This window comes from Theobroma cacao, chromosome 1, assembly GCF_053813885.1.
Source record: "Theobroma cacao isolate CCN51 chromosome 1, ASM5381388v1, whole genome shotgun sequence".
NCBI lineage: Eukaryota > Viridiplantae > Streptophyta > Magnoliopsida > Malvales > Malvaceae > Theobroma > Theobroma cacao.
Window position 1 is genome coordinate 6,224,442 of NC_142639.1, and position 13,309 is coordinate 6,237,750.

Consider the following 13,309-nt stretch of genomic DNA (forward strand, 5'->3'; position numbering starts at 1 on the left):
ATTCTAAAATAATTTCATATACATGTATTTGACATGTTACACATGTTATAATTATAATAATTTTGTATTATTTTTCACAATTTAAATTTAATGAATATGTGAAAATTTTAGACGATATACAATGACATCATTATAGAATTAAAAATATAAAATATTTCTGGTAAATTTATTTTTAGATTATTTATTCAATCATCAGTGGAAACACGCCACGTAGCGAACTGCCATTCTACACGGTTAAAAAAGGCGGGGTTCTACACTCATCTAAACCGCGAATGAATCAAATTTTGTCGCGTCAATTACTACCATAGCAAGCAACTCTTAAGTCTCTGACTCTGAACTCTCCAAGTCATGAGCTTGTCTCTGGAGCCTCCGCCTCTACCCAAACTAAAAACCGGTGCTCTAATCAACCGGCGATTCACCTCCATTCGAACCGGTTTACCTCCATCAAACCACCAGAGGAGAGCCTCGCGTTTTTCAGTTTGTCCGACTTTAAGGTCAGGAGCTATTGTTAATGCGGTTTTAAAGACGAAGGAGGAGGAAAAAAGTGCGGTGACGGAGCACGCAGAGCCGCCGGTGAGAATAGTGGCTGTGGTTGGTGAAGGAAGCGTCAGCCCGTTGAAATCCGCCGCGTGGGAGGAGGTTATGCTTCACACTGTAAGTGCTACTTTTTTTGTTTCTTAATTTCGTATCTTCATAAAATTTCTATTTTTATTTAATTTTAAGTTCAGCTGGAAAGTCCATTTGGTAGGTTATGTAATTTTGGTTAGTACTTTTTCTGTTTGAGCATTTGGACATAAAAGCTGAAAGGAAAGTGAATGATTTACTTATATCAGTATATAACATAATTTTATTAACCTTAATGTCACATTTAGGTTTTTTTTTAAAAATTTTTATCCGTTATGATTCCTTTTTTTATCAATTTTTTAAGAAACCAAAAGTTAATAGGAAAAGAACAAGCAGCAAAAGTTACAATTAAGTGGAGGCAAAAAAAGTTATCAATTTTTGTTATACTTAATTTTTTTTTATGTAAAGCGATTATGCACCAACCAATGAATCAAATGTTCGAGTGCTTGTTATACTTAAATTAATTGTTAAGTATTGCATAATTTAATCCACTGTCAATGAACCACAGGTAATACCTCATCAAAAATTAACATCCATAAATAAAAATTTTAAAATTTGTTTATAAGATGGCCAGTTGTAAATTTGAACTAGATATTGATATTGGATCGTATATAAGCTCTTTTATTGAGCTAATGGGAAATTTTGATAGGACTATTTTTGGTCTTGTATATCTTTTCTTGATTTTTTGTGTTACTGAACAGGCCAAAAGACTGAAATGGGTTGATGAAGGATATGAAATGGTTGTTTTCACTGACAATTTCCATCAATCTAATGATCAAACAGCCCTGAATCTGCAAAAGGAATTGCTTTGTGCAGATATTTTGGTGGTTGTAGCTGTTACAAATCAAGATTCGGTGAAATGGATTCAGACCAATAGCCAAAACATCCCTAACATAATCTGCTTTGAATCCCATCTGAATTTTGTTAACAAATTAGGAGGCTCTTATGTCCACAGTGAAACAAAAGGGAGCATATTTGACAAAATAGTGGGAATCTCTCAGCTGAAGAAAACAAATGAGTCGGTGGAAGTTGTGCAAACTGTATCTGAGGCATGGTTACGACATAATTCTGATGATATAAGGTTCTGTTTGTTGGTTATTATCAATGCTTATATTCAGCCAGTCCCTATCTTGAAGAACTTGAGAGCAAAGGGCTTTTCTACCCTAAATTGCATGGTGAAGAATTGTGGACCTCAGGTATTGGATTGCCTTATGGATCCAAATTGTAGGAAAGCTCTCCAATGCTTGAATAAATGCAGCCCGGTAGATCAGGTCTGCAATTATCGATGTATTGCTTCATATGAAAGTCCAAAACTGGAAGCATTTTCTCTGTGTGTTCTTCAGAAAAATAATTGTCTTGATTTAGATGCAAAGATCCCTGAAAAGCCATATGTGCAACCTATACTTAAGTTTCGAGGGAAGAACTTGTGCCATGAAATTGCTGAAGATATATTTGTCGGCTGGTTGGGGAGTTTGGATTGGAGTTGGCGAGTTGTGGCAGGGCAGAACCCAGCTTATGATCAATTTCCATGCCAGTACCAGCTATTTTACAGGGGAAAGGCAAAGGGATCATTTTGGTATGAGCCAGTATTTCAGGTTCAAACTTTAGAGGGAGAAATGGTTTGGAGGAGGCGTAAATATAGGGTCAAGAGAGGAAAAGTTCCTGGGACATTTTACTTCAGTGTCTTGGATAATGGGGTTGTGTCAAATGAGTTTTGGACAATTGTGGATGTATCCGAAGATTTTAGTTGGGGTTTGTTTCATTACCATGGGGCAGCTCGAGTGGCAGGACAGTCATATACTGGTGCTGTGCTTGTTAGTCCAGATGGAGCATACCCAAAACAGACACAGAGCAGTAGATTATCTTCCGCTTTGGAGAAATGTGGAATTAAGGAGTGGGAATTATATACAGTTGATAATTGTTCATGCAACGATCCTCCATTAGGAATTCCAGAAGGTTCAAGTTTACATTCTATGGTTGATGTAGAAGACTAGGGTTGGGCTTCTGTTTAAGGATGGCCAAATGTGTGAACATTGATGCTCAATTCTAATGGCCAATTGGATAGCTTGCTAACTTGCAGATGCAGCATGAGGTGGATATATACAGGTAGTTTGCTGAATTTTCCCCTGGATTCGATCTTGCCCCGATCGGATAGGAGCGGATTTTTTGTTTGAAAATCGGGGTCAGATAGATTTAAAGTCGGCAATATTAACATTTACTATTGAGCGGCTTTGTCTATTAAAGTTGAGCATTTTATTTTTTATATTTATTAAAAATAATTTTAAAATAGTATCAAATGGTAGTTTTTCTAAAATCCTATAATAGTTTTATTTTCAATTTATCAAATAATAATTTATCTTATATTTATAACACTTTTAAAAGAGCTCTACTCCAATAGCACTTTTCATAAATGTTGAAGCTTATCAAACAAGTCATTAAGTATACTGATTAGAGCCTCTTAGATAAGTAAATATGAAAACATGATGCTAAACTCAGATGAAAAAATTAATGTAATTACAAAAAATATATGCATATCTTTTGATAAGTATAAAGTATAAAAATTTTAAGCTTTGTAGTCCTTATTGTATGTGAATAGAGAACCTAATAAAAATTAAATCTAACTAATAATTTCTTTTAAAAAAATAGAGTAGAAGTTATGATACGTTCAAAAAATTTAAAAGGGTGATGAAAAATGAAAGAAAATTTTCACTAATTAATGAAAAAAAATTAAAAATAAAGATAAATACACAATTGATTTTGTGTGTAAAGTATAGCAACTGAATATTTTCTTAATTGTATATCTTTTACTAATATAAAAATAAATTGCTTGACAAAGCAATCAGTGTCAAAATTCTTGTTTGAATATTAGCCGAAGAGGTAATTTTTTTCTTTTCAATTTAAGAAGTTAAAATCAAGGATCTTAAATAACCTTAATTAAATTTTCCTAGTTGTAAAATTTTGTACGGGGAAAAGTATAGATCCAACATTTATTTTGGCATGAGTCACGAGCGAGCTATTTATTTATTTTGAATTTTATATGTATCAAAAGCATTTAAATTTTAATTTAATGATAAATATATATATTTATTTAAAAAATTAAAGATTAATTTTTTTTCAAAAATTAAAAAATTAAAAATTGGTTCAATTTCTCATCTTTCAATAACTATCAAAAAGCTTCATTTGCTGACCTACCTCGGCAGCTTGGCTATTGTCCATTAGTCGTTTGCAAGCATCACTTGATTACTTGAAGGATACAGATGCCATAACTTCAAACTTTTTAAAGACAACTTCTGACATTTTAACATGAAAACCAGTCAACGAATTTAACTAAAAAAAAAAAGGGCAGATAGGAAACTGCTCTAACGTTCTACGTACCAAACTCTAAGCGAATGATTTATAGTTGATTCCCATCTTACACCATTGTGAACAAGCTCACCAAGAATACAAGGGCAGCAATGGCTCCATATGCCAAACTTAGCCTCTCTCCAGCACTCTTTATCCGAATTGGGAATTGGCAAGTCCCTTTTGATGGATCCTCATTTACAATCTTGCCCAATCCCTCGAAATTACAGGCTTCAACATCCTGGTCATTGGTTTGGTAGTAGCTGTTAAAGGCATACGAGATCTTAAAATTAGTGTTCCCAGTGAAACAAGATGACCCTTCCTGCAAGCATGTGCAATCGGCATGGCTGCATGCCCAACTCATCTGGCTAGGCAAAGCTTGCTGGTTCATAGCATCCTCATCGTAAACGCACCATTGCTTAGGCAGGTATTGTACCCCTTTCGCAGCCACCAACGGCTTGTCAGTTCCATTGCCAGAAAAGTCCATTGGAAATTTGGGTTTCCCATCAAAGGTAAAAATTCCCCAATGCCTTTCGAAATTTCCAGGTTGAACACTCTTCATGTCCTCATCAAACAAACTGAATACATAGACTTCCATTTTCCCAGGACGAAGTGGGGTTCCCTTATTGCTGGCTAATTTTTTGAAGAGACCATCATAAAACTTCTTAGCGTTATCTTTAGTTGCAAATTTGTTGCCATCTGTTGGCCATCCGACTTCCCCAACAATGATCTTCAAATCCGGGACCCCGGCTTTTTTCAATGCCCAGACAAGAGTGTCATGGTTTGCGTCAAAAACGTTGTCATACTGAACATTTTTGTCATTCAACGGGTGGCCTCCGTCAAAGAATGCAAAATCTCGAGGGAAGTTAGTGTTCTGGTAGAGACTAAGGAAAGGATATATGTTGATGACAAATGGGCATCCTTGTTCCTTGTAAAAATGCACAATTTGGGTCAAGGGATCCTTTATGTCACTGCGGAAGGCTCCTTCGGATGGTATGTTTGAACCCGATTCGTAAACATCAGCATTTAGAGGTACTGTTGCTTTGATTTTGTCTCCTATACCTGCATCATTTAGGGCCTTCTGAACGTTCCTCAATGCTGGGAAAGTGTATTCGGTAAATGAACCATTGTAGCTACTCAAGAATGGCTCATTCCCAACAGCCACATACCTGTGAAAAGCACACCATTATTGGATCAGTTTTTTCTTTGTCTTTTTCTTTTTGTAGATTTTCATCTTTATGTTTTTGCCTTTTGGGACATGAGAGGTTTACCTTTATATTAATCTTGCAACTTGATATAAAGAAATAGATCGACAAGATGAAAACAAATTGATCGGGAACTATGTATATATATATATATATTAACTTACTTGATATTGACACCCCCATCATGAAGATGTCTGGTGAGATTTTCTTTGACCCAATCCTCGGCAGCACCGTAGTCATTAGCCATTGTTTTTAGCTGATCATTAGGAATCCCAAGCATAACCTCAATGCCAGTTCCAGCCAAGTAGCCTACCGCCCAAGGATCCGCATCGAAAAGCTTGACCTTTTTCATGCCATTGTCTTTGAGCAGACGAACCACAATGCTAGGATGCAATGGGTGCGACGACATCACACCCCAATTCACACCAATGTTATCTGCAACAACACCAGTCGTGACCAGGATCGAGGTACAGGCCCATAGGAGGGCCATGGCTCGAGCCATGGTTCGAGCCAATTCTTGCAGGAGGACAGAATGGAAATTGAAAATTTTTGAGCTTTGGCACGAATCCAATTGCTAGAAATAAAATGTACGGGGCAGAAAACAAATTTGTTGTAATGGTTGATGTAGAAAGTATGGTAGTACGATAATTTAGACAGCGATAGGCGCTTTCTGGTAATGTTTTGTCGTAGGAAAAAGCTCCTGTTGTTGTCCGATGACACGGCCAGACAAGACATTCAAGGAGTTGGTTAGTAGCCTAACTGATTTTTTTTATTTTAGTTTGTCTCAACAAAATTTTGAACAATAAAAAAAATTTAAAAATTTGGAGTTTCTCTTAAAAGAAGCCAGAAATAAACTTTTACTGTTTCCAGATATATAAATTATGAAAAAATATTAAAAAAATGAATAATACTCTTACGTGTAATTTTTTTTCATATTATTTATAACCTAATATAAAAGGAAGTTCCACAAAAATTTTCAAATAATGAGAAGGTTCTTATGAAATTTGTTTTTGATGGATAGCATGAGCTAAATAAGTTATTATAGATGAGCTGTTATGGGATTTGGTTTTAAATGGGTTGCATCTCTGGTGATCTATATGGGTGGTGAGCCGCAATTAACAATAATATTTCTTACTTTTTAACAATAAAAGTATTGTCAATTAATATTATAAAAAATTTGAATTTATAACATAAGATAAGCAAAAGTCATATTTTTTTCTTAATATGTGTGAAAATAGGAAAAAAAATTAAAAACGAAAAAGTAATTACCTACATACACTCTTTCATTAATCATTATAATAATTTAAAATATTAAGAAATTAGGATAAGAGTTTTGGTTTTTAATTTGGAGGCCAAGGACCATAACCTAATATGCTTAAATATATACAAATTGCATCTTTATCTTATGCATTAGTGTAAGAAATTTAAAAACTCCAAAAACAAATTTAATTGATCATATTTATTCAATTAGTGATTATATATAAAAAAGTAAATATTAAAATAAATGGTGATCAGTAATTTTAGATCATTATATGGACATAAGTCATTAAAAATATATATATTTATTTATTTATTTAGAAGCAATTTGTATGATTTCATTACGCAGAAAAATAGATATACGAAACTACCCTTACAAGGTAGCGGGGCAGGTTGCACCAGGGGACATTCGCTTACTTTGGTGACTTTCGTACAAGAGAGAACCGAGATAAACAGAAGCCTACCAGGCTGTAGATGAGATCAACCTTAAAATCTACACAAATATGTACAGCTCCCTAGATGGGCAAAAACAATGGAGCAAATAAGGGTCATTCCACCACAACCAGGATGCATTTCCTATACTAACTCATGAGCTTAACCCTGTCTATATAACCAACAACTGATCAGAATCCATCCTTTGAGTTTTAGACACCCATGGCATCCCAAAGCAGCAGCCAAGCACACCAACTTTCCTCACTTCCTTGAACATGGATCCATTCCACCCTTCATTTCTATACAATTCCAGCTTTCATCAACCAATTCTTCTACAACTTACCTTTAGATGAAGGTATTAAGATTAGGTTTCAAAGTTCAAACCCAAAAAACGCGCTGTACCTATCAAGCAGAGGTGGCACATTCCTAAGCTTAACCAGTCCTTCGTTTGACAACAGCACACCAACACCGGCCAAGAAAACTTTTTTTGTCAGCACACATAACTCCATAGCAAACAGGTTCTTCTTGAGGTGCCAGCCAACCAGAAGACTCAGGGGCAGCTGGAACAAAGGCAATAAAGGCCGTTAACATGAGCCTAGACCGAGGGGGTCAAGGTCTTGTCAACAGTCCCCACACAAAAAAGAGCGAGGTTTCATCCAACAATAACTAGTCACGCTGGGAAAAGTGGGCTTGAGTGCATCCAAGCCCATGGCTTAAAATATTTCGGTTAATTTATTAATAATCAAATTAACCGAGTTAATTCAATAATCGATTCATTAAGTTAATATAAAAATTCGATCAGTTTGATTAAAATTTATAGTGAATTCAATTAAGTCAGTTAACAATATTTTTTTAACAAAGTTAACTTAATCAAACATTCACCCTATTTTATATATATATAAATTATACATTAGATATTACCTAAACCAATATCAATGATATAAAATACTAGCAAATAATCCCCAACCACAAACAAAACCACATGACAGCATCAAAAAACACAAACTGCACGCCAAGATAATATCCAAGATCGAAGCCTTCAGCCACCATACTCCCTAAATAAGGATAATCCATATGATTTGTTCATCCTTCTCAATATGTTTGCTTCAGCAAGGACAATACTATCTCCTTCCTCGGCTGTCCTTCCTCTAATCCCATGGCGTCTCAGGATTTGGTGATGCCAGCATTACTTCCTGCACAAAAATATCAGTATACATCTTTCATGTATCGACTGTAATGATCTTTATCATAAACGAGCACTCTCAAGCACTTTCCCCAAACAAGCTTAATCAACTCTTCTTTGACTTCTCTCAAGCACTTCCCATGAACTTAATCAATTCTTCTTTAGCTTCTTTTCTATACAGCATTGCATTGTTGAAATCGATACTTTCAAGCAAGGATGTCCTTGACAATCTTGTTGAGACTCTAGCCAAAATCTTGGTAAAAGAATGTCCCAAAGTTGAAGTGATGAACAGCAAAAAGGGGAATGGATTGGAGTGATCAGTAGCAAAAACGGAATGGATTGACATGTTGGTATCCTAAACTTCTACAGCAACAAAGATATTGCAGAACGAGCAAAAGTGAAAGCTGAAAGTAAAACAACAGCAACCATATTGGAGAACGAGCAAAAGAGAAAGCTGAAAGAAAAGAACAGCAGAGATATTGCGGAACGAGCGAAAGAGAAAGTCAGAAAAAAAAAAAAAAGGAATTTTGATGGACATGCAGTGGATATTATGCAGTATACCGTTGACCTTCAATCCTTGCCACCATCGAAGTCACCTTGAACTCATTTAATAAAATGCAGTGAAAAAACCGATTGACTTACGTCCATGATCTTGCTAGGACCCAAGGGTTGTGTTTTTAATGCATTTTTTTTTGTTTTGAAAATTTAGCTTCTTCAAATCAAAACAGAGGAAACCCTTGCACTTGCAAGACAAAGTAACCCGACTGAGGAGACTTCAGCCTGGGCACTTTCATCAGCAACCTGGCTTACAAAAATATTACCAGTATCTATACGAAATTCACAAACTATTACCGCATTGACATCTGTACAATAGTTTATATTCATCGAATAGAATATAACCAGTGGTGCAGAACAAGTAAGAATAAGAAACAAAACCATCTGGCCTGTTTCCTTCTCTTGCTACTTCTTGCACCCTAGAAACGCACACTTTGTCTGATAGCCATAACATACCAGCTCCTCACCCTTCTGCAAAACACAGCCCATCCGGAGGTGACTTTCAACCTCCATTCTCTTATAAACAGCAAGAGTGAACGCCACTCTCAGCCTACTCTTATCCAATAAATTTTACGCTACAAATCTAGGATAAGAACCCCAAATTTTTAAAATGGAAGTTTAAATTTTAGTAATAGTGTTTTATGAACTTCTTTGCAATCACTATATATTTCTTCTTTTTTTTTTCCCCTTAAATACAAAAACTCTCCTATGTATTGAACTTACATTTTCTCTCATTTCAGAATTAAAAAAAAAAAAACTTTTGCATTTTCTCTTTTGAACATCAAATCTATAGCTATTTATGCAAGCAGAACAATGCAAATGCCCACAACAATTAGAAAAAGAAATCGGGGAGAAGGAGAGGGAGAGGGATAGAAAGAGGATGAATCGCCAAATTAAGTCGGACCCTGGTGAATCTGAATCTGACCCTGATGGTCCCGAAGCAGACTTCGAATTCGGCGCCCCGGAGGGATGTGTAGCTTGGTATTTTTCAATCATAATTGGGAACTGGCAAGTCCCGTTGGATGGATCCCGCTTGACAAGCTTGGCTAAACCCTGGAAATCACATGCTCCTTCAGCCTGATGTTGCATTTGCTAGTACATGTTGAAAGCAACTGAGGCGTTCATATCAGTACCCATTCCGGAGCATGAAGCTCCAGCTGCTAAGCTTGTGCAATCCGTATTATTGGAAGCATATTCAACCTTTTTGGCCAAATCCTCCTGGTTGTTAGCTTCTTTGTTATGCACGCACCACTGCCTAGCCAAGTATGGGACACCTTTCGCGCCCACAAGCGACTTGTTCTCTCCTTTCCCTGAAAGATCCATTGGAAACTTGGGTTGTCCATCGAAGCTGAAAATTCCCCAATGCCTCTCGCACATACCTGGATCAATATCCTTAAAATCCGCATCCAACAAACAAAACATATACACATCAGAGTTCTTGTTTGGTCGACGTGGAGTTCCTTCGTTGCTAACCATTTTCTTTATCAGACCATTATAGAATCTCTGACCATTTTGTCGTGTGGAGTAAAAATCGCCATCCGTTGGCCATCCAACTTCCCCAACAATGACCGGTACAGCCGGGGCTTTGGCCTTTTGTAGTGCCGCAACAAGAGTGTCGATACTCTTATCAAAATCATTGTGGTATTCAAGACCATTTTCGTCAACCGTGATCTGGTTATTGAAGAATGCATATTCTCTGGGGAATCTGGGATCCTGGTAGAGATCAAAGAAAGGGTAGATGTTGATGATAAAAGGTGAATCATTTTCTTGGAGAAATTCACATATTTGGCCCATGACATCTGTTACATCGTCTCAAAATATACCATCTGATGGTTTGTACGAAGCCGTCACGTAAACATCACCATTAAGGGCTGTTGATACTTTGATTTGTTTTACAACACCAGCCTCGTTCAGTGCCTTGCGAATGTTTTTCATCGCTGGGAATGTAGAGCTGGTAAACGAACCATTGTAATTTGTCAAGAATGGTTCATTCCCTACAGCCACGTACCTGTAAATTAGTAGAAAACATTCAACATCTAGATTAACAAGATTAACCCTTAAATTTTTTTTTTTGGTTGCTTGATTTAAACCCTTACTTCTTATTTTTTGATACCATTTCAATATCATATACGTTTGATATAGTTATTTTTAGTTAAATTCTTTGTGACATCTTTTTCAATTATACTTTTAATCTTATATACATGAATATTCCTGCGTATCTTTTTTTTTTTATATATCTTCTCATATATCTTGCGTATTAAACACTCTTAATACTCAAAATGTTCCTTGAGGTGAACCTGGTTTTGAGAACTTATGAGTGGTGGGTTTTTGTGTTTTATAGGACTGGTTGATAGGTTAAGGACTTTGTTGATGTCAAGTCTACCAGGTTAAGGTTTCTATTTTTGTTGCTAGTTTGTTTTTGTATAAGGTACGAAAATGATTGCATGCTGCCAAGGGCTTATTATTGTGCAAAGATATCATTTGCAAGTGTTCAGTCCTTCTTGCCTACACCAGTCATTTCATGTCACTAATGGTACGTTTGGTTGGCGGAATAGACAGGAATGGAATAGAATAGTTATTATGTGGGAATAGAATGAGGTGGGAATAGAATAGAATAGTTATTACTTAGTTTGGTATGACAAAGGGAATAGAATAGGAATAATTATTATGACTTATTGTAATGTTTGGTTGGTAACAATAATTTTGGAATAAGAAAAGAATAGAAAATAAAAAGACAAAAACACCCTTTATTATTTATGTGACATTTTATTTTCATTAGATTTTTTAAATATTAATAATCTAGAATTTAATTAAAATATTAATAATTAATCATTTAAATATTAACATTTATTTAATTTAAATATTATTATGATTAATTTTTATTTTATTTTATTTTTAAAATATTAATAATTGATAATTTATTTAAAATATTAATAATTGATAATTTCAATATTAATATTTATTTATATTTTAAAATGTTAATATTTTATTTAATTTAAATATTATGATGATCAATTATTTTATTTTATTTTATTTTTGAAAATTAATAATTGATTATTTATTTAAAATATTAATAATAGATAATTTAAATATTAATATTTTATTTAATTTAAATTTTATTATGATTAATTTTTTATTTTATTTTTTAAATATTAATAATTGGTAATTTATTTACATATTAATAATTAATGATTTAATTATTAATACTGTTTATCTAATTTAAATGATATTATGTTTATTTATTTTTAATTTATTTTGTTTTTAAATAGGAATAATTTATAATTTATTTTATTAATAATTGATAATTTAAATATTAATATTTTATTTATAATTTAATATTAATATTTTATTAAAAGTTGGAATCAAGTGAGAGAAAGAGGAGAGAGAAAAAAATAATATTTTATACTAATAAAGTTGTAAATTTTCAAACTTGTAAGGGATATTTTTATCTTTATTAATTTTTGAATTTATTCCTCAACCATGGAATAGCTAATACCATGGAGAGGGTGGTATTAACTATTCTTTGGTTTTGAAGGATTTTGAAGAATAACCATTCCTATGGAATGGCTATTCCTTAGATCATTTTTCAACCAAATAAACGAATAAAAATTCATTGGAAATAAAAGGGGAATGGCTTAGTCGTTCCCCCAACCAAACATGCTATAAAAGTTTTTTGCCGAACAGGTTAAAGAATAAAGACTTATCATGGCCTAATTGGTAGTGGATGAATAAATAAATGCTTCTTTTTTTTAAAAAAAATGAATGCATCAAATAAAAATTATAATAAGAAGTTGAATGGGCTGGTAGATTAAGAAAAAGGAAAAAGAAAAAGTAGAACCGATCCTTAGAAACTATATGGTTATCAACTTACCTAATATTTACACTCCCTTTACCAAGATATGCGGTGACATTTTGTTGGACCCAAGCCTGGGCTGTACTGTATTGCTCTGACAAATTTTGTGAAAAACAATTCGGAATCCCTAGCATGACCTCGATGTCAGTTCCGGCCAGGGCATTCAGAGTATATGGATCAGCATCGAAAAGCTTAACCTTTCTTATACCATTGTCTTCGATCATATTAACAACAATTTTGGGTTCCAAAGGGTGCGAATGCAATCGTGCCCCAATTGACACCAAGGCCTTGTGCTACAACACTGGCAGGGAGCAATATCAATGTACAGGCCCATAGGAGGACCATGGCTGCAGCCATTGTTAGACTTTTGGAATCCAATTCAAGGGAATTTTGGCCGTTCTAGTCAGAAAAGAATAAGGAAATTTTGGGAACACCTCTTCTTCTTTTTCCTTTTTGTCCATACCAAGTCGAGGAAAAAGAAAATTGAGATTTGTAAAGGTTCTAAATTGCTATTTTGATGTAGAATTCATGGCTGCACGGGAAATCAGTGAAAGTGACAAGCATCACTTGGTGATCTTTTGCTGTAGGAACTTGTCATACAAAAAACTTCCTAGATTTCGTTTAGTAACCCTAACTTTTTTTTTTCTAATATTAGTTTGTATATAAATGTTAACCAATAAGGAAATCAGAGTACAAATCACGAAAAGTCTACAGTCTAGTAGATTATGATAGTAAATTTAAATCGATATTTACGTAATTTATTATTCAATTATATAAAAAATATGTCTTTAAAAAATAATATATTATTATGTCATATTAATTAATAGATTTATAGTTTTCATTAATTTGACAGAATTA

General features: G+C 34.2%; 2 protein-coding genes and 1 pseudogene across 2 annotated transcripts; 1 reads left to right on the forward strand and 2 right to left on the reverse strand.

Moving 5' to 3' along the window:
• The first annotated feature begins 256 nt into the window (after window positions 1-256).
• On the forward strand, window positions 257-2,887 carry LOC18611700 (violaxanthin de-epoxidase-like protein). Its single transcript, XM_007048095.3, has 2 exons — window positions 257-654; window positions 1,326-2,887. The coding sequence occupies exons 1-2, from the start codon at window positions 349-351 to the stop codon at window positions 2,616-2,618; spliced, it is 1,599 nt and encodes a 532-aa protein (XP_007048157.2). The 5' UTR covers window positions 257-348; the 3' UTR covers window positions 2,619-2,887.
• A 1,149-nt stretch (window positions 2,888-4,036) lies between these two features.
• LOC18611701 (glucan endo-1,3-beta-glucosidase 8-like) lies at window positions 4,037-5,673 on the reverse strand. Its single transcript, XM_007048096.3, has 2 exons — window positions 5,336-5,673; window positions 4,037-5,135 (listed from the first exon to the last, which is right to left on the reverse strand). Exons 1-2 carry the CDS (start codon window positions 5,671-5,673, stop codon window positions 4,037-4,039), a joined length of 1,437 nt encoding a protein of 478 aa, XP_007048158.3.
• A 1,359-nt stretch (window positions 5,674-7,032) lies between these two features.
• LOC18611702 (glucan endo-1,3-beta-glucosidase 8-like) lies at window positions 7,033-12,808 on the reverse strand (annotated as a pseudogene).
• Window positions 12,809-13,309: the final 501 nt, after the last annotated feature.

Coding starts and splice junctions, on each gene's coding strand:
- LOC18611700 (XM_007048095.3), top strand. CDS start 349: ATGAGCTTGTCTCTGGAGCCTCCGCCTCTACCCAAACTAAAAACCGGT. Junction 655..1,325: donor AGGAGGTTATGCTTCACACT/GTAAGTGCTACT, acceptor GTTACTGAACAG/GCCAAAAGACTGAAATGGGT.
- LOC18611701 (XM_007048096.3), bottom strand. CDS start 5,673: ATGGCTCGAGCCATGGCCCTCCTATGGGCCTGTACCTCGATCCTGGTC. Junction 5,136..5,335: donor GATGGGGGTGTCAATATCAA/GTAAGTTAATAT, acceptor TGCTTTTCACAG/GTATGTGGCTGTTGGGAATG.